Source organism: Theropithecus gelada, chromosome 5 (genome assembly GCF_003255815.1).
Source record: "Theropithecus gelada isolate Dixy chromosome 5, Tgel_1.0, whole genome shotgun sequence".
NCBI classification, from domain to species: Eukaryota; Metazoa; Chordata; class Mammalia; order Primates; family Cercopithecidae; genus Theropithecus; species Theropithecus gelada.
This window is the reverse complement of record NC_037672.1, coordinates 7167690-7189073: the sequence shown is the minus strand read 5'-3', so window position 1 is coordinate 7189073 and position 21384 is coordinate 7167690. Positions and strand designations below refer to the sequence as shown.

The window sequence follows — 21384 nt, the reverse complement described above, 5'->3', positions numbered from 1 at the left end:
ACTGAAGAGTAGAGGTACTGTGGGCAGTTCAGTGGAGCAGGGTCTAGATCAATGCTTAAAGTATCAACACAGTTGTGGGAATGGAAGCCTGGATCTAGGAAGAGGGAAAAACCAGGGCCAGTTCTGCAGATCCCATCACCTTTCACCCCCTTCTCTTACAATTCCTGCTTTCTGACACCAAGTGACAAGCAAACCTAGGCAGAGCCTACCTCCATGGGGCAAACCCACTCATGACCCTCACTTTCTTAATTTATCTGTGTTGTTAAATTACGCTAGGTCCTGCCCTGCCTACAATGCCTCTACTCTTCAATCTTCCTCAATGAAGAATGACCAAAGAAGAGTAAAATCTCAATATGTAATTTTATGAGGAGAAGGCTCCACATAATCACTACCATCACTATAATCATCACCAACATTAACATTACCACCATGATTATCAACATCATCAATATCCCCATCATCACTATCTTCACTATCACCATAATGATCAACATCTTCATTAACACCATCATGATCACCATCAGCAGCAGCATCACCATCAAATTCATCATCACCATCACCACCATCACCATCGCTACCTTCATTATCGACATCATCAATATCTCCATCATTTTCATCTTTACCATCACCATCAACAGCATCATGATCACTATCAGCAGCATCACCATCAAATTCATCATCACCATCACCACCATGACCATCACCACCATGACCATCACCACCACATTATCAACATCATCAATATCCCCATCACCATTATCTTCACATTGGCCAAAACCACCATCACTATCAACATCATCAATATCACCATCACCATCATCTTCACCATCACCATCAACACCATCATCAGCAGCATCACCATCAAATTCATCATCACCATCACCATCAGGACCACTACCACCATTACCATAGCCACCATCATAATCAACATCAATATCTCCATCACCACCATCATTATCAACATGATCAATATCCCCATCACCATCATCTTCACATTGGCCAAAACCACCATCACTATCAACATCATCAATATCACCATCACCACCATCATTGTCAACATTAACAATAGCCCAATCACTCTCACCATGACCATCACCACCATCATTATCAACATCATCAATATCACCATCACCATCATCTTCACTATCACCATCAACACCATCAGCAGCAGCATCACCATCAAATTCATCATCACCATCACCACCAGGACCACTACCACCATTACCATAGCCACCATCATTATCAACATCAATATCTCCATCACCACCATCATTATCAACATCATCATCACCATCATCTTCACCATGACCATCACCACCATCATTATTGACATCATCAATATCTCCAGCACCATCATCTTCACCATCACCATCACCATCAGCAGCAGCAGCATCAAATTCATTATTACCATCACCACCATGACCACCACCACCATTACCATAGCCACCATCATTATCAACATCATCAATAATCCCATCACCATCATCTTCACCATGACCATCACAATCATTATCATCATCATCAATATCACCAGCACCATCATCTTCACCCCCACCACCATCAACGCCATCATGACACCATCAGCAGCAGCATCACCGTTACCATTGTCATTTCAGAGAACATGTATTATGCAGATACTAAGCACCAGGGATGGATCCAAGTGCTTTACATGTATTAATCCATTTAATCTCCATAATAATACTCTGTGATGGGAACTATTTTAACCCCCACTTTATAAATTATAATGTCATTGTAGAAATAAGCTTTTAAAATGGCCCAAGGTCACAGAGAGAGTAAGTAGTAGACCCGAGACTCACATCCAGCAGCTGAGGTTAGTGGCCTTCACACCCCACCTGCCTCTCCTAGGCTGGCCCTTTATCAGGAGCCCTGCATCGAGCCATCAAGGGTTTGTGCCACTGTTAACACTTTCATTCCCACTCTGGGTATGCAGCTCACCTTTTGGGGGTGAAGGAGTAGCAGCAAGGCAGATTTTGGAACTCCTGAATCTCTGGCCAAAAGCCTTCCTAATCCTTTCAAACTTTAATTTTGAATTTTGTCCAGACCAGGCTTTATTCCTCTTTCCTTCCTTCCTTTCTTCCTTTCCCTCTCTCCCTCCCTGCCTCTCTCCCTCTCTCTCTCTCTCTCTTTCTTTCTTTTATTCTTAGATGGAGTCTTGCTCTTGTTGCCCAGGCTAGTATAATGGCACAATCTCGGCTCACTGCAACCTACACCTCCTGGGTTCAAGCGATTCTCCTGCCTCAGTCTCCCAAGTAGCTGGGACTACAGGCACCTGCCACTATGCCCAGCTAATTTCTGTACTTTTTGTAGAGATGGGGTTTCACCATGTTGGCAAGGTTTGTCTTGAACTCCTGACCTGATAATTCACTGGCCTCAGCCTCCCATAGTGCTGGGATTACAGGCATCAGCCACCATGCCTGGCCTCAAGCAACATTTTAAGTGCATAATTCTTACATCCATTTCACATGTGCAGAAACCAAGGTTTGCTATAATTTTGTTTCCCTGAAACTCTCTATTGAAGTGGACACATCAAGTGGGCTGCCAGGACTGACTCCGTGTCTGGATATGACACTACACCTGCCTGACTCACTGGAGTCAATGAAGCCCTGTACTGGGTGCTGGAAGAACAAGGAGGAACCAGAGCCAGGCCCTGCTCAAGGAGCTCACGTCCCACAGAGGAACGAACAGGCAGGCAGATGCTGATGCCACAGTGTGCCTGGGCTAAGGCTGGGGAGCCTGGAGGACTCGGGGAGAGGGGGGAGCGCCTCTCTTAGCTCAAAGGAGAGGAGAAGGCTTTCCAAGAGGTGATCCAGTGGGCAGAGGAGAATGAGCTGGGCCAGGGGGAGGGCGAGCTTCGAGAAGGACTGGCCTGAGCAGGGCCTGAAGCTGGCAAGAGAAGCAGCCCCAGCCCAACGGGGCCTTTGAGAGCACGTTAGGGATTTGCTGTGTCATCCTAAGGGAATCAGGGGAACAACTGAGAGGCTTTAAGCCATGAAGAAACATGGTTAGATCAGTATTTTAGAAAGATAACTCTGGCCGCCTTATGACTTCAGCCTGGAGGAAGGTAAACCTGGATGTCAAGAGAGAAATGGGGGGCATGAAAAGAGGCTGCAGGAGGCAACAGGACACGCCAGCAAAGACCATGGACTTTGGCCTTTGATGAGGGTTCAACTCTTAAATCCACCCTCTTCCACACTGTGGGAGGCTGGGTCTCGCCAGCTCTGAGAGGCAACAGGTCAAAAACAGAATTACCATACAACCCAGCAATTTCACCCCCAAGCACATACCCCAAATAATTTAAAACAGGTATTCAAACAAAAATCTGTTCTCGAATGCTCACAGCAGCACTGTTCACAATAAGCCAAACGTCCTGATGAATAAAGAACATGTGTATATCCATAAAATGGAATATTATTCGGCCATAAAAAGGAATGAAGTTCTGGTGCATGCTACAACATGGAGGAACACTGAAAACGTGATGCTAAGTGAAAGACGTCAGACACAAAAGGACACATACTATGTGATTCTGCTTATCTGAAATGTACAGGGTCGGCAAATCCAGTGACAGAAGCAGAGGAGTGGTTGCCAGGGGCTGGGGGAGAAGGAAATGGGAAGTCACCAATGGGCACCAAGTTTCCTTTCAGAGGTGAAAATGTTCTGGAAGCAGACAGTGGTGATGGCTGCATAACACTGTGAATGTAGTAACTGTCAATAACAGTAAATGTTATGCTGTGTGTACTTTACCACGCACACACAAACAGTGCCTAATGTTTAGGGTTATGGTACACAGAAGTCAGTAAATCTGAGCCGCTATTACTACTACTGTTATTGGCTGGTGGGAAGGGCACAGACTAGGAGACAGAGACAATGGAGTGTTGTGATGGAATGGATATGTAAGAGGCCAGACACAGGAGGAGCCAACAATGTCCCTGAATCCAGCTCAGGGGACGGGATGCTGGTAGCACCCACCGCTGCAGTGACAAGTCCAGAACCGGAAGTGGCTGAGAGCACCAGAATCAGCCCCATGTTAATCATACTTCTGAGATTCCCTTAAACATGCTGCAGTCAAACTCCACTGAGAATCACTGTAAGTTCAGATTCCAAAGAGCATCTTTACCTTAAACCTCATTGTCTAAGAATAAAGAAAAAGATGGTTATCCCGGCTTCCCATCCCCTAGAGTCTTCCTTACTTTCCTTCTTGTCTCTGGAAAAGAATCATCCACGATTACCACCCCTTTAATCACATATTAGCAGGAGCAGATGCCTTTGATGAATTCTGTCACTGCATTTATGAAGAGCGATGCTGGATAAACAGGCCTTTCAAAATGAATGCTTTAAATGCTCAGAATCCAACACCAAGTTACAAAAGCCTGATGAAGAATTGTTTACGGAGTTTGACTTCAATTATGTACTAAATATATTCATAGCCTTGTGGATGGCGAGATGCGAACATGTTAACAATGGTTCTCCCTGCTGGTGGGATTATGGCATGAAGCTATTTTATTCTTCCAACTTTTCTGTATGTGGAGGGTGGTGGTAAGGAGAGGACATTTCTTCAAAATGCCCACAGTGGCCTTATATTAAATCCCACCCACCCAACCCTTCAAAGCACAGAAAATGCTTGATGAACATGGGAGATGACGAATGTTTTCTCTGGAACAGAGTCTGTAGATCATTTACTTGAAATCTTTTACTTTGAGCTTGAGACCCAAGAAGCAGAGGGGTGAGTGGCTTGCTGGTCCTTGTCACACAGTCCTTGAGGGGCAGTCCTGAGGGCAAAGAGACCCTGGGCCGCCCAGCTGATAATTCTGGCAAGAGTGAGATGTCAAAGGTAATCACAGGCAGAGACAATCACACTTACCAACGCAGCTTTGCTAATTTACCAATCTAGCGAATAGCATCTGGAGTAGAGAACGCATCACACAGCATGATTCTGACTGCAATGGTGTTGAGTTCTGAACCTGGCCAGTTCCCAGAGCCTCTCTGGACTGGAGGTTTTTACTCTAAAATGAGAAAGTGGGACTAGATAATCTTTAAGGTCTCTTCCAGTTCAACAATTCTATTCTGATGTCAACAAAAATGGATTAAGTGCCATCCAGAGGACTAATCTCAACTTCACACAGTGCCAAGCTTTAATAAATGATCCAACGCATAGGACCGCAGCCAAGGGTACAACTAGCTGGCCAGGGGAGGGCTAGGGCATCACAGAGTGCAGATGCTGGTCAGGATCCAGCAGGAGGTTTATAAGTTGCCCAAAGAACAGGTAAGATAAGAACAGCATGTGCAAAACCAGAGCATAATGGAAAACAAAGGCACCCAGTGGCCCTGGGAGATGGTTAGCAGGGATCAGCTTTCCTGACGGATCCTGAATGGGGGCCCCTCAAGAATAGAAAGCAGGCAGGTTCATGTTTTAGGGAAGACCACTCCAGCATGGACAATGGGCTGGGTAGGGAGTAAAACTGGAGGCAGAAAGGATAGGACGCTGGGGCAGTCACCAAAACAAAAAATGCAGGTTAGGGCAATGGTTAGTGGGCTTGGAATGTCCACGGAGAAGGCAAAAATGATAACGTGCAATTGTGTGCAAACCCCCAAGCCTACAAATCCAACTCACAGCCACGTGATTTTGCCTACAGAGTGACACGGGCCACCACTGTGCTTCAAGGGCACCTCGTAAGCCTCATCTTTGGGAAATTATCATACCGTAGATAGCTGTCTATAGTGGCCTTCCATCTCTTATAAATTAATATTAAGATTCTCTTTATATATTAAAAACATTCATCTTTTGTCTCTTATGTATATTACAAATATTTCCCCAAGTTTCTCATTTATCTTTCTGAGTGCTGTTTTTAAATGTAAAGTTTGCAACTACGTGTACCTAAATCCACAGTTTTCTCCAGATCATATCCTATTAGCCCATATTTACTTTTTACAAATTGTTATATTTACTTAGATTTTAATCTAATTAGGAAATTCATTTTTGTCTTTCTTTCAAAAGACCCAGTCAGTTGTTACCAAATTCATGGATGATACATCCTCCTTCTCCCATTGGTTTAAAACATATGTGTAGATGTGTGTGTAGATTTTATCTTTTGTTCCACTGGTCTGATGTTTCTTGTAGCAGTCAAATGCTGCATTACTGTAGCTCTGTAATATTTTTTTTTTTTTGAGATGGAGTCTCGCTCTGTCACCCAGGCTGGAGTGCAGTGGCCGGATCTCAGCTCACTGCAAGCTCCGTCTCCCGGGTTTACGCCATTCTCCTGCCTCAGCCTCCGGAGTAGCCGGGACTACAGGCGCCCGCCACCTTGCCCGGCTAGTTTTTTTGTATTTTTTAGTAGAGATGGGGTTTCACCGGGTTAGCCAGGATGGTCTCAGCCTCCTGACCTTGTGATCCACCTGTCTCCACCTCCCAAAGTGCTGGGATTATAGGCTTGAGCCACCGCGCCCGGTGCTTTGTAATATTTTTAATATCTGCTAGGGTAAACCCTCCCACATTACTCTTCATTTTCAAAACCTTCCCATCTGGGTTCATAATTTATATTTTCAGGTGAAACTATTTTTTTCACATCCCCTCCAAAGTCCCATTAAAATGAGTATTGGAGGCTGGGCGTGGTGGCTCACGCCTGTAATCCCAGCACTTTGGGAGGCTGAGATGGATGGATCAGCTGAGGTCTGGAGTTCAAGACCAGCCTGACCAACATGGTGAAACTCCATATCTACTAAAAATACAAAATTAGCTGGGCCTGGATTGTGGATGCCTGTAATCCCAGCTACTCAGGAGGCTGAGGCAGGAGAATTGCTTGAACCCGGGGGGCAGAGGTTGCAGTGAGCCAAGATCGTGCCACTGCACTTCAGCCCAGGCAACAAGAGCGAAACTCCGTCTCAAGAACAACAACAACAACAAAATTAGTATTGGAATTGCACTCTGAATGAATTGGGGTACCATAACAATTGGTTTAAACGTCTCTCTCTGATTAGACCTGAGATCCTGGCAGCAGAACACTGTGACCTGTTCTGTTGGTGCCCGGCACAGTACCCGGTCCTTTCATGGGCACATGTGATGAACACAGAAGGGTCTATCTAGTGCCATCTGAGAACTGCACACAATGTGTGATTCTTATTTTCTCTCACAAAGACAGTACTCTCATCCAGGAGACAGAAAGGGGAAGACAACTTCTTGAGAAAAAATGAGAAACAATTTCTTGGGGCCTCATTTTCCTTGGCTGACATGTGTCAGTTTCACCCTCAGGAAAGTAACAGGAAATTAAGGAGATAATGGGGTAGCTCCCAAATGTGGCAGAATCTCCATTTACACAATGGAAGCCTCCCGTCTTTACCCTGTATTTTTAAACTGCCTGATGCACACATCAGGGGCGCTGCCACCCTCCTGGCGAGCTCATCCTATTCATCACCACCACACCTGTCTGGTGCAATTCCACAATCTCTGCAGGTTCCCCCGTCAGCCCTGCTGGAACACACGCCATGACTGCCACAGCCTTGCCTCACCCTTATGTGTGTGTCACCCAGCAGTGCTTGGTTCATGCCTGACCAGCAGTCAACACTGGCTTAACCTAGAAGTCAGATCTTCAGCTGCTCCTTCCCCAACTTTAATTAAATCTTACCTTCAAGACCCAATTGAATTCTTCCTCCTCCAGGGAGCCTGCCAGTCCACCCAGCCCATGGAGTTCTCTCTCTCTCTGCTGTCAGTGTCCATGGTACAAGCAATCTATATTTCAGGTCACAAACTCACAAATTCAGCCAGTGCTGTGCATTCTTCAGTCTTTTTTTTCCATTTACTGACTCGGTGTGAGGGTAGGGATGGTGGGTGACAGGCAACCCGAGTGTCCACGCTGCCGCACGCTACATTACTTCCTAGAATCTTGCACTGAGACTGACATACACTTATAGCACCTGTGTGACCCCGATGGGCATTGCAGCATGAGGCCCTGATACAAAACATTCATTGTCAGCATCACAGAACACTTGGCACAGCTGTGTTGTTCTCATGTGTAAATAATAATAATAATACTGACGATGATAACAGCTGACGTTTATGGAGCCCTCACAGTGACGGGCACCGTGTTGAGTGCTTTACTTCCCTTGATCCATTTACCTCAACAACCATCCTGTGAAGTGAATATTGTTATTACTCTCATTTCACAGTTGGGGAAACTGAGGCCCTCAGAGGCATGTGACGTGCCCAAGGTCACATGCAATCAGTGGAGGGACAGGGATTCAAAGCCAAGCCTTATGGTCCAAGAGTCTGCTGGGCCCACACAATACCATAGGGCCACCCTGTGCGTACACCTCCTCTCCCCACTCAACAGGGAGCTCCCTGAATGTGGTCCACAGCCTGGGGGCGCCTGTCCTGGGGGCTGATGTGGCTGAAATTCAGCCCCAGTTCCAAGGCCAGGACTTGCATCCACAGGTTTACATCCCAGGGTGCAACTATTCCTCTTTCTCCTGAAGGCAACATGCAGGTGACGGGAAGCCTGGAAGACCCGGGCATGGCTCAATTACATCCACAAGTGAGTCTGCGGCAGCGGGGAAGGGCTCGTAAATACCCTTACATGAGCGTTCTCTGCCTTTTATTACACTGATGCAGCAACCAGCCACCTCCTTCTGAGCAGCAATCATCATCGTTGACGACAACAAGCTCAATCATGGGATATTTACCTGCTGAGTGCCATCTACAATGTACCGCGCAGTGGGGGACATGGGTGAATCCGACATGGCCTCACCCGCCAGGAGCTCACAGACCACCAGAGAGACTTGTTACCAGTGCACCTGACAGCCCCACTAAACCGAACACTCACCTAAGGCCAGCCTTGTACTTTCTCTTCATCTCTTCTGTGCAGGACTCTGGCTCTCTGGGAGGCGTTATGGCCCAGTGCCTGACAGCAGGGATCCGGAGCCAAATTGCTTGGGTTCAAATCCTGGTCCTGCCACTTACTAGCCATGCAGAAAAGAGTTAACATCTTCAGCCAGAGACTGGCATCCTCTGAAAGCCCTTCCTGTAGGGCTGGGCCTCAGTGGATGTCTTGGAACGTGGATTTTGGGAGGGTTTCCACTATTTTCTGGTAAGAGTGGCTCTCTGTTTTCAAACTGTCTGTGCAAACAGTGTGGCTTAGGCCAAGCATCTGCTTTCCTTCTGGGAGTCTGGAATCCTGGTGTACGCCAGGCAGAGAGTGCCTACGTGGCCAGCCCCCAGTAAAAATTCTGGCACTGAGTCTCTAAGGAGCTTCCCCGGTAGATAATACTTCACATGTGTTATCACAACTCATGCTGGGGGAATGAAGTGTACCCTCTGTGACTCTGCTGGGAGAAGACTCTTAAAACTTGCAGGTGATTTTCTCCAAACTTCTCCCCATGCAACTTTTCCCTGTGCTGACTTTGCTTTGTATCTTTTCAGAGTAGTAAGTCACGGCAGTGGGTACAACTACAGGCATGCATCACCTAACAATGAAGAGATGTTCCTAGAAATGCATTGTTAGGTGATTTCCTCATTGTGCAAACATCACAGAGTGACTTACGCAAACCTAGCAGACTACACACCTAAGCTCTATGGTAGAGTCTATTCCTCCTAGGCTACAAACCTGTACAGCATGTTACTGTACTGAATTCTGTCGGTAACTGTAACACATGCTAAGTATTTGTATATATAAATAGATCCAAGTATAGAAAAAGTACCAAAGCCTGTAATCCCAGCACTTTGGGAGGCCAAGGTGGCCGGATCACTTGAGGTCAGGTGTTCAAGACCAGCCTGGCCAATGTGGTGAAATGCCATCTCTACTAAAAATATAAAAACTAGCTGGGTGTGGTGGTGGGTGCCTGTAATCCCAGCTACTCAGGAGGCTGAGGCAGGAAAATCGCTTGAATCTGGGAGGCAGAGGTTGCAGTGAGCTGAGAACACACCACTGCACTCCAGCCTGGGCGACAAAGCAAGACTCTGTCTAAGAAAAAAAGAAACAAAGAAAGAAAAGAAAAACACGTATAAAAGAAAAAAAATACACTTGTATAGGAAATTTACCGTAACTCGAGCTTGCAGGACTGGAAGTTGCTCTGGGCGAGTCAGTGAGTGAGTGGTGAGTGAACATGAAGGCCTAGGGTATGACTGTACACGACTGTAGACTTTAGAAACACTGTACCCTTAGGCTACAATACATTTATTTATTTATGTTGACACAGGCTCACTCTGTTGCCCAGGCTGGAGTACAGTGGCATGATCTCGGTTCACTGCAACCTCCACCTCCCAGGTTCAAGCAATTCTCATGTCTCAGCCTCCCGAGTAGCTGGAATCACAGACATGCACCATCTTGCTCAGCTAATTGTTTTTGTATTTTTAGTAGAGACTGGTTTAGCTGTGTTGGCCAGGCTGATGCTGAACTCCCGGCCTCAAGTGATCAGCGCACCTCGGCCTCCCAAAGTACTGAGATTACAGGCATGAGCCACCGTGCCTGGCCACTAAATTTATTTTAAAAATACATGCTGTGCAGGTTTCTTCAGTAATAAGTTAATCTTGGCTTACTGTAACTTTTTATATTTTATTTTACTTTAAGTTCTGGGATACATATGCAGAACATGCAGGTTTGTTACACAGGTATACATGTGTTGTGGTGGTTTGCTGCACCTATCAACCTGGCATCTAGGTTTTAAGTTCCACATGTAATTGCCTTTGCCCCCCACCCCCTGACAGGTTCCAGAGCGTGATGTTCCCCTCCCTGTGACTTTATTACCTTTGTCGTTTTTTTATTTTAACATGTTGACTCTTTGGTAATAACACCGCTTAAAACACAAACACACTGTACAGCTGTACCAAAGTAGATCCTTTCTTTATATCCTTACTCTGTAAGCTTTCTATATTTTTAAGGTTTTTATTTTTTAAAAAACTTCTTAAACTTTTTTGTTAAAAACTAAGACACACGCACATTAGCCTAGTCCTGTACAGCGTCAGGATCATCAATATCACTGCCTTCCACCCCGACACCTGGAAGGTCTTCAGGGGCAGTAACAGGCGTGTACCCGTCACATCCTAGGGTAACAAGGCCTTCTTCTAGAATCCCTCCTGACAGACCTGCCTGATGCTGATTTCTAGGTAAGCTTATTTTGGATTTGATCAGTGGAAGGAATACACTCTAAAATGACAATAAAAAATATGTATAGTAAATATGTAAACCAGTAGCATAGTCTTTTAGTATCATTATCAAGTATTATTATTATTTTTTTTTTTTTTGACAGAGTCTCGCTCTGTCACCCAGGCTGGAGTGTAGTGGCACGATCTCCACTCACTGCAAGCTCTGCCTCCCGGGTTCACGCCATTCTCCTGCCTCAGCCTCCTGAGTAGCTGGGACTACAGGCGCCCCCCACCACGCCCAGCTAGTTTTTTTTGTATTTTAGTAGAGAGGGGGTTTCACCGTGTTAGCCAGGATGGTCTCAATCTCCTGACCTTGTGATCCACCCACCTTGGCCTCCCAAAGTGCTGGGATTACAGGTGTGAGCCACCACGCCTGGCCAAGTATTATGTTTTGGACATAATTGTATATGCTAGACTTTTTACGATTGGCAGCACAGTAGGTTTCACACCAGAATCACCATACAGGTGAGTAAACGCACTGTGTTACAATGGATGTTACACAATCACATGATCACTAGGTGATAGGAATTTTTCAGCTGCATTGTAATCCTATGGGACCACCTTCATATATGCAGGTCCCCTGTTCACCAGAATGTCATTATGTGGTGTGTGACTGTACATGTAAGTCCCGTGAGTCACCCTAGAGAATCATCGAAACTGGGGGTGGGTATTGGGGACTCTGACATTCTAGCCATGGGATCTTGAGCAAATTACTAGACTTTAATGTGCCTCGGTGTCCCCATCTGAAATGGCAGAGATTTTAAAATAGAATGTCTCACAAGACTGTGGTAAAGATGATGTAATTCCACATATGTAAATTGCTCGGAATGCCTGGCACCCAGTAGGTGTTTAAGAAACATGAAGTGTTGTTACCTGGTGAATTAACACTTGGTTGACACATGAATGAGTGAACATGTGAGATGCAAATGATTAAACTGAAGAACAGAAATGGAGAAGTATTAATGGTTAACAGCAGAAGCAGAGAGACCCACCCAGAGACTGCAGGCTTTGGGAAGATCTGGGTAAACACAATGTCACCAGCAGCTTGACCTAGTGGCAAACACTGGGAACAGGTAGGAGCACGGCTGGACAGTAGCACAGACAGGAAGCGGAACCTCAGCCTGTCCAGCCCACGGCCCACCTGCCTTGCCCATGTGGAGGGTCGTCCAGGGAAACCAGTCAGATGGCCTCAGGGCACATGGGGGACCCAAGAGACAGCACAGAGTCCCAGCCTCAACACATAACTGGGGGTCCAAGGCCAGCAGCTGCCCCACCCCATGGCTCCAAGGACAGGCAGGACCCACATGGCACAGGTGTGAAGAGACATAGATAGAAGGCAGGGGGTGCTCAGGGCATGTCATGTTTCCTACCGTTATGCTTTCTTCTGCTGTTATGGAAAAAAGCGCTTTCAGCTGTGTTCTGTTCTAGAAGAGGAAAAAAGAAAACGCTTTCAGCAACAGTTTGGGGTGTGACACATGGGGTAACATTTGGTGTGATTTCCAACCTGCCAAGCCTGGAGCTATAATCAGCCCTAACCGCTGCACAGGTCAGAGCTTGTGAAGGTCTCACTGTCAGGGGGAAGGGCATGTGGGGATAGGATCCCTCCCTCTCTACCGGAGGCTTTGTGAAATCCAAGCACCAGCTTCGCTAACATCCAGAGAAAGGCATGGCAGCATGCCCTTGTGGAGAAACGCTTGGGGTTGGGGTTGGGAGCTGACTCCAAGCCTGTGACCAAGGTAAGTCACCTCCACTCTCCCAGCATCTAGCTCCTTCACAAAGGTAGATGCAATCCTGGGCTCTGACTGCACTGCACGTGTTCTTCTCTTACTCAAATGCACTTGATTCTCCAACTCCCTGTGGGTCTATCCGTAATGTCCTCTAATATTCCTCTGCTGAGAAGATACAGGAAACAGAAAAATAAAGTGTGTGATGGTATCCACCTGTCTAACCACATGGTGACCGAAAAGACCCACTGTGAGAACATGCTTCTTCCTGGGGGTAGAGGCAGAATAGCTTGCCACTGACAGGCAGTCTATAGGGTGGTGATTAGGGCCAAGCCGAGTTAATACAGGGCTCCACTGCTCACAGCAGTTGAAACTTGGGCAATGTATTAGCCTCTCTTTGCCTCTGTTTTCTCATCTGTGAAATGGTAATCATATTCAGTTCACAGAATTGCTATGAGGATTAACTTAGGTAATATAGAACCCTGAAGAGTGCCTGGCACTAGGGAGTGCTATAAAATATTATTGCTATTGGTGGCTGTAGGTAGTAGTAGTAACATTAGCAGTAGCAGCAGTAGTAGTAGCAATAGCAGGCCAGGCGCAGTGGCTCACACCTGTAATCCCAGCACTTTGGAAGGCCAAAGCAGGTGGATCACCTGAGGTCAGTTCAAGACCAGCCTGGCCAACGTGGTAAAACCCCATCTCTACTAAAAATCAAAACTTAGCCAGGTGTGGTTGTGGGCACCTGTAATTCCAGCTACTCAGGAGGCTGAGGCAGGAGAATGGCTTGAACCCAGGAGGCAGAGGTTGCAGTGAGCTGAGATCATGTCATTGCACTCCAGCCTGGGTGACAAGAGTGAAACACTGTCTCAAAAATAATAATAATAATAATAAAAATTTTAAAAAGCAATAGCAACAGTAGTAACAGTAGTATTATATAGAACCAGACTGGCTAGGTTTGGTGGTTCACACCTGTAATCTCAGCACTTTGGGAGGCCAAGGCAGGTTTATCACCTGAGGTCAGGAGCTCAAGACCAGCCTGGCCAACATGGTGAAACCCCATCTCTACTAAGAATACAAAAGTTAGCCAGGTATGATGGTGGGCGCCTGTAATCCCAGCTACGCAGGAGACTGAGAGGGGAGAATTGCTTGAACCCAGGAGGCGGAGGTTGCAGTGAGCCCAGACTGCACCATTGCACTCCAGCCTGGGTGACAAGAGCAAAACTCTGTCTCAAAAAAAAAAAAAAAGAACCAGACCTTGGGATTTAGAGCTTGCAGCCCAGTGAGCTCAGCAACCCATGTAATTCTCATTATAGACATGACTAAGGCATGTTTCTGTAACCTGAGCTATGCCCCTCCCGAGGTAACAAATCCCCTGATCCATGCCCTACAGATGTTATGGCAGCAGCACTAGGAAGCAGTGGGACTTCCCAAATCCACTGTGGGCCAGCAGGGTGACCTCATGGAGGCTTCAAAGAAAATCAAAATACTGTAAGTCTTCTTTTCATGGGAGGGAAATGGAACAGTTTTAGAATATGACTGTAAAGAAAAGACACCACTGAGGCATTCATTCACTTTGCCCTTTCTGTTCTTGAGTCACCTCTGCTTTGGAATATGTATGGTGTCTAGGAGTCTCAGGGTCTCTTGAACTGGAGCCTGAGGCTAAGTTCAGAGCCCACATTCCAGTACATTCTGCTGTGTTCCCACAGATACGCAGATAGGAGCCTAAAGGGTGCTATCAAAGATCATCTTCAACTCTTTACAAAGCGTAAATCCTCACCCCAGTAAATGCATGCAGTTACGACATAAACTTCAAGGCTTCAGAAACATGTTTTAGTTCCTGGCACGAAGCCAGAAAACATGGACCAAGTGGGATTCAACACATTGTTACTGAGCACCTACTATGTGCAGGGTTCTCTTTTTGGCACTGGAGACGCAGCTGTGAACAGGGCACACGAGGCCCTGGTTTCATGGAGCTGACATTCTAGTGAGGGAGGGAGGGGGTTCCTAGGGGGTAGAATCAATATCACAGACAGGAACCAAACAAAGTAACAGGCAGGACTATTTCAGCTTGGGGCAGGCGAAGCCACAAGGAAGGTCCTCCTGGAGTGTGCAGGGAGCCAGGCTCTGTCGAACCATAAACCTCCCCCTGCCCAAGCCAGCCCGGCCCAGGAACACACACAGCTGCCCGGGGTTTCAGCTCCTGAAGCTTCCATTTCATTTTATTCCGAGTTTCTGATTTGCTTTCTGATTCTTATCTTTTCCTTATCATTATCTTACCTTTTCTTTCTAATTGACTTGGTTTCCTGTCTTCTGAAATTGTTGGGATTTCTTTTGGGAAATCTTTTGGGATTTTATCCTTAGTTTCAAAAATCTTTCTTCTCTATTTTTTTAACTTTATACTGAATTATTTCCTGAGAGAACTGTCCTTCCCAATAGTTTCATGTCATTTTCTTGTATCTTGTATTTAGCCTCTTTCCTTTTATCTAAATTTGTCTAAGGTTTTTTGTTTTGTTTTGTTTTCCCCTCATTGCAGCAGAAACGCCACAGTGGCATTGCAGCCTCAGGGTAGAAGGAGGCCTCAGGAGGCGGCTGCAGGGTACAATCTGATCCTGTTATGGGACCTGGGGCAATCACAGTCATGCTATGAGCTGCATCTTCCATGGCCGTGAATAGGGAAGACTTTCTCCAGGGGCTGAAGCCACAATAAAATGGCAAAAGGAAGCAGAGCGTCATGATCTCCTTGAAGTCAGGGACCACATCTCCTGCAGCCTGTACCTGGGGCGTGCAGCACCTGCCAGGACAGGCAGCCAGCCAGTTCATTGCATAAGTGAACCCACCACAGGGGCAGTGAGAGATGGGGAGACTCACAGTAATGGTGTTATGGGCCAGACTGTTTCCCAAAATTTGTATGTTAAAGTCCGAAGTCCCAGTGCCCCAGGATGTGACTGCATTTGGAAACAGGGTCTTTATAGAAGTAATCAGGTAAAGTGAGGTTGCTAGGCTGGGTCATGGTCTTGCATGACTGGTGTCCTTACAGAAGAGGTTAGGACAGACGTGCAGCCACGGAAAGTCTTAGGAAGACACAGGGAGAAGGCAGCCTCCACAAGCCAAGAACAGGTCTCAGAAGGAATCAGCCCTGCAGACACCCTGATCTCCGGCTTCCAGCCTCCCGGACAATACATTTCTGTTGTTTTTAAGTCTAGTCTGTGGTACTTTGTTACGGTAGCCCTGGAAAATGAACAGTAATGGTAACTACTGGGTAGGTGCTTACAGTGTGCAGGACACAGGGAAAATAATTCACATGTATTGATTACCTATCCTTATGAAAACCTTGTGTGAGGCCCAGAGGGGTTAAGTAACTTAGGCAAAGTCACACGGGCATTACTAACGGAGCCCGGTTCATGGCAAGGTGTGTGAGACTCCAGGGCTTGTGCCCTTATCTGCTAGGTGGCATCACTGAAGGAAGGAACTAACAGGTCTTCTGTCTGAAGCGTCCCTGTTTCTAAAACAATCTCTCCTGGCAGTGGCAAGACAGAGATTAAAGTAACAACGGTGATACCTGTGACGAGCTCTGAAAGGTGAGTTGGGCAGGAAGCTTGAGGCTCTCCCCGTTCCCAAGGTCTCCAGCCTGGAGCGTGGCTGCATAGCTGACAGCAAAGGCATCTCCCACTGTGCAGAGAAAAGCACGTGTGATTCAGTGAGGGCTTAGCCATGCCCCCGGCCGTGCCCCACCACACCCCAGACACATCCTGGCCCCTGGCTTCCCTGGTTCCAAGGGAGGCCACCATGACAGTGATGCCTGCAGCAAGGAAGCCTTTTGTATTGCACACAGCTAGGTGTAAATTCTCTGAGTGGTAAACTGGGGACAGTGAGCTGGGCGGACTCCTGGACTCCCACTCCTGACATTTCCATTCACGAGCGGGGGTGCACTACCTGCAATAGGACTGGCTCTCCTAGCCCTTTCTAACTGTGCAGCGCGCCTCATCCCATAGGTAAGTTTGGGTGGGCCGCACTCAGCCCATCCTGCTCGGGCGAGGCTGTACCAGGACTGGAGGCCTTTGCCCAATGTGGCCAGGTGGGTGACAGAGCCCGTCTAACTCTGCCAGTCACTGTTCTCACCTAAGCTTGTCCTCCAATCTTGACTTTCTCCCTAACAGAGGTTACTTATAGCCCTAAAATGCCACAATATGCCTCATTTCTCAATGTATGCAGACCTCAAATATATATATATATATGCACACACATATATACACATATATACACACATACACACACACATATATATGTGTGTGTATATATATATAGTAAAGAAAAGAGGAGGAATGCTCACTTAGCCTAAGGAATCACTGGCATTTTTGTTTTAAAAATCTTCAACATTTTCATTTTTATTTTAAAATTTTTATTTATTTATTTCTGAGACAGGCTCTCTCTATGTTCCCCAGACTAGTCTCAAACTCCCAGGCTCAAGCAATCCTCCTGCCTCAGCCTCCTGTGTAGCTGGGACCTTAGGAGTGGACCATGCCCATCTCATTTTGTTTTCATATATCCTAGAGCTAAGATAATGAACGTAAAGTGATAAAGATAATGGCAGTGACAATGACAATGATGGGGAAGGTAGTCATAGTCAGACCTTCCCCATACAGTGATTTGACCACTCTCCATGCGCTGCACCTGCATTAACCCAGCTGATCTCCACGCACTGCCCCGAGATGGATGGAGAACACGTGATTTTCTGCAACATACAGAAGAAGAAACTGAGACTAAGAGACAGTGACTGGCTTAGGATCACCCAGGTGATGGACAGGGAGCCACCTGACCCTCTGGGTCCCATCATCTTTTCCCCAAACAACACTGGCTCTCATAAAAGAAAAGCATCAAATAATAATGATGATGAGGTCAGAATGTCAATGAACTGGGACCTGACTGGTCATTTGATTTTAGTTATCTACTTATGCTTTGGGGGGAAAAAAAAAAAGTCACCTGTGTCCCAAGGTGAAAGTCAATGTTACACTCCTTGGCATAGCGGTGAGTTCACAGATAAATATGCTTTGGACACTGCCCTCAGGGAATATACAGCCCAGTAGGCAGAGCCAAGCATGGGCATAAATAACAAGAATGGAGCAATAAGAATAAAAATAACACCAACAGTGGCCAGGCCTGGTGGCTCATGCCTGTAATCCTAGCACTTTGGGAGGCCAAGGCAGGTGGATCACCTGAGGTCAGGAGTTCGTGACCAGCCTGGGCAACATAGTGAAACCCTGTCTCTATGAAAAATACAAAAATTAGCTGGGCGTGGTGGCACACGCCTGTAGTCCCAGCTACTCGGGAGGCTGAGGCAGGAGAATCGCTTAAACATAGCAGGCGGAGGTTGCAGTGAGCCGAGATTGTGCCACTGCACTCCAGGCTGGGCGACAAGCATGAAACTCCATCTCAAAAAAAAAAAAAAGAAAAGAAAAGAAGAAAAAAAACACGAACAAAATACCTCGTAACACCAGGAGCCCAGGAGCACTTTCCATAGCCAGGCTGCGCCGCCCTGCTTTAGCTCCCTTACCTTCACAGCGCCTTCCTGGGTAGGTGTTATTAGCATGCCCAGAGGACAGATGGAGAGCCAAGGTTCAGAGACACGCAGTGTGCACGTGCCAGAGCAGAAGTCCATGAATTCACGTGTGGAAAGTGCCTAGAATGGCACGAGGCTCCAAGCAGGAAGCAGGAAGGGGCAGGTAATCTCTGTGGAAGTTTGGAGGCAGACGGGTGACTTTGGGGCAGTGGATTGGGTGGGGCTTTCTAGAGAAGGTGACACCAGGGCCAGGTCCCAAAGAATAGAGATGATTTGTATATTCAGAATTGGGGAGAGGTGCTTTCCTGACCCACACAAGAGCAAGAGTAGATGCTAGGAGATAGGAGAAGAGTAGGAAGCTGGGTCTGGCAGGAGCACGGACCGTGAAAGGTCGGCGGGGAAATCAGAAGAAAGATGTGCAGGACCACAGGCTGGGGAGGGTGTTGGACACCTTCCCTTTACCAGACAGAGTGCCTGGGTGACATTGTCTCCTTGATTCAATCTCTACGACTCCACAATGGACTGACATTCGCACGACCAGAGCACTTCAATAGTTTTCCAGAACCCACGCAGCTTCTCAGTCACAAGGCTGGGAGTCACCCAGGTCCATCTGAGGCTGCATCTATGCTCTGCTCGTGGCCCCATGCTCCATGCTTTGAACACGAATTGAAGAATAGCGGATTCATTTTTATATCATTGAAGGCAGGAAAGCACTGAAGGTTACTTAGCTGGGACGTCTCGTAACAACTTTTATGACATCATTTAAATCAGAGCCAGCAAAAAGGTCACTACGTGTGGGCAAGCTCCACTAGTAGCTTCTGTCAATAATAATGTGTTACGCAGGATTCTGAGGCCTTATCTAGGCTCAGAGGGAAGGAGCAGCACGTAATCCTAGCAATGCGTGCTGTGAGTACGGAGGCATGGAGTTGGGAAGAGTTCCAGACATGTGAAAAGCACGACAGTTTAATGGTTACCAGGGTGCACAGGGAGCCTGAGCTTGACTGTCAGCCTTGACAGCAGCCAGCCCTATGACCTCGGGCAAGCTTCTCAGCCACTTTCGTCCCAGTCTATTCATCTGTAAATGAGGTCCTATGAAGAATAAAGGATGTCTTTGCCTGCCTAGGGAAACTGAGTTCTGAAGCTATGGTACCAACTGAATCCCAGAATTGGTTTTAAACCTGCTTAATTGACCAATAACAGCCCACCTCAGGAATCGAACCTCTGAAAGCCAACCAGTGAGGGTGGCAGAGTCTACAAATCAACCAAGCAGCAGTGGAGTTACTCCAGTGAACATGTTCGAACACACCTGGACACACCTGGACATACCTGGACAGCTCAGGAACATGCTACTGAGATGGATGTCAACCCACTCCCACTCTGTCCAGCACAACCCAAAACAAACTTTTCATCTTCCTGAGTGATGATTAATTTCGGTGATGTGAGTGACACGTATACTGGGATCCACTGTAAACTCTATTTTTGTGTATGTTTGAAATTTTTCATAATAAAAATTGACTATATATTTTTTAAAAATTTCCACAACTCTTTCCCCAAATCTAACATCTTGTTAAGATAAATGAGAAATTCAGCTTTTTGGTTACAGATATTGAATGTGGTCTCTTTTTATGATACCCTGATAGTAAGATCCATTGTGAGGATTAAGTGAGTGAACACATGTAAGTCTTTAAGAATATGCCTGACCCAGAGCACATTCACCTGGAAGTATCTGTACATATTCTCATTTGTCATCCCTGGCTTCAGACTGCTCTGCTGTTACCTTGCAGAAACTTCTTGCCAAAAGCCTGGAATCCTTCCGAGGTCCTGTTTCCGATGGACTCCAGAACGGTGAGACCAGCGATGCTGTCCAGCAAGAGAAGCTCCGAGAGGTTGGCTGACGAGGGTGTCTTGGTGTTGTTAACAAGCAGCCATATGTGGGCTGTCTGTGCTTCGCTTGGCCCAGACACCTAGGGCAGGAGGAGAAGGCATGAGGGCAGATTTGCTGACAAATCCAGCTTCCTCAAATGGGGCACGAGCCCAACCTGTGCACATTAGGCATCCAGGAAGAAGGAGGGTGGCACGGCCTCACAGAGGTTCTGGGAATTTATCAGGCTCCGTATGATTTCAAAGACCCCCAGCAGGGTTTTGACCCACACTTGCCAAGCTGTTGCTTGGAGACAGTTTCAAAGAAACCGAGACAGCGAAATCATCCCTGCAGAGAATCTTAGAAGAAAAAAAAGTCCAAGTGCAGAGCTAGTCAGGCTGGGGAGATTGTGACAACCAGCATTACCGAGGAAAGCAAACAGTGGCTCTTTGGTACTTAGTTATTTTAAAGATTCAGCCTCAGCCCCGGGTCTCTGATGGTCATGTGATCTCCAGGAAGGACCTGAGTAGCTCATCTGCCTCTTGGATCATCTCCCACACTCAGATTCTGCCCAACATGTGTCTCAATGGCTCTGCTGCTAGAAGCCATCCAGTGGCCAATGCAGCAGGCTCATCACCTGGGCTCTGCACTCCTGCCCTCCCTTCCCCTCTAGTCTTGTCTCCCAGCCCTCCTGCACCACCTTCTCCCCAGCTCTGCTGAAATACATGCAGGAGCTGGAAAAAAGAGAAGGAAGCAACGTGTGTGCTGAGATGAGTGAGTTCTGGAATATAAGTGAAAAAAGCAAGCTTCAGAACTGTGTGTGTAATATACTGCCACCTACGTGAATTTAAAAGGTGGGGGAGAAAGAAGGTACACATAGTATGCATGCATGTGCACACACTTATAACTGCATGCACATGGCAGAAAAAGTCACTAGAAGGATATACAAGAAACTACTACTAACACTGGTTGCATCCAGGAAGGCAAACGATGTAGATGAGGGCCTGTGATAAAATGAGGGTGGCACAGGGAAGGCTTAACTCAGCAAGCCTGGGCTGTCCAAACCCTCCACATTCAAGAGAAAGGAATGGCC

The 21384-nt window shown here is 46.8% G+C and overlaps 1 protein-coding gene across 2 annotated transcripts in view; it reads right to left on the bottom strand.

Moving 5' to 3' along the window:
• EVC2 (EvC ciliary complex subunit 2) overlaps nt 1-21384 on the bottom strand; it is a 146331-nt gene that overhangs the window by 108069 nt on the left and 16878 nt on the right. For both annotated transcript variants that reach the window (XM_025386758.1, XM_025386757.1), the window contains exons 5-7: nt 20208-20394; nt 16433-16542; nt 12520-12573 (exon numbers count right to left, since the gene is read on the bottom strand). In XM_025386758.1, coding sequence (XP_025242543.1) covers nt 12520-12573; nt 16433-16542; nt 20208-20394 — 351 coding nt within the window. The remainder of the gene's footprint in view (nt 1-12519; nt 12574-16432; nt 16543-20207; nt 20395-21384) is intronic.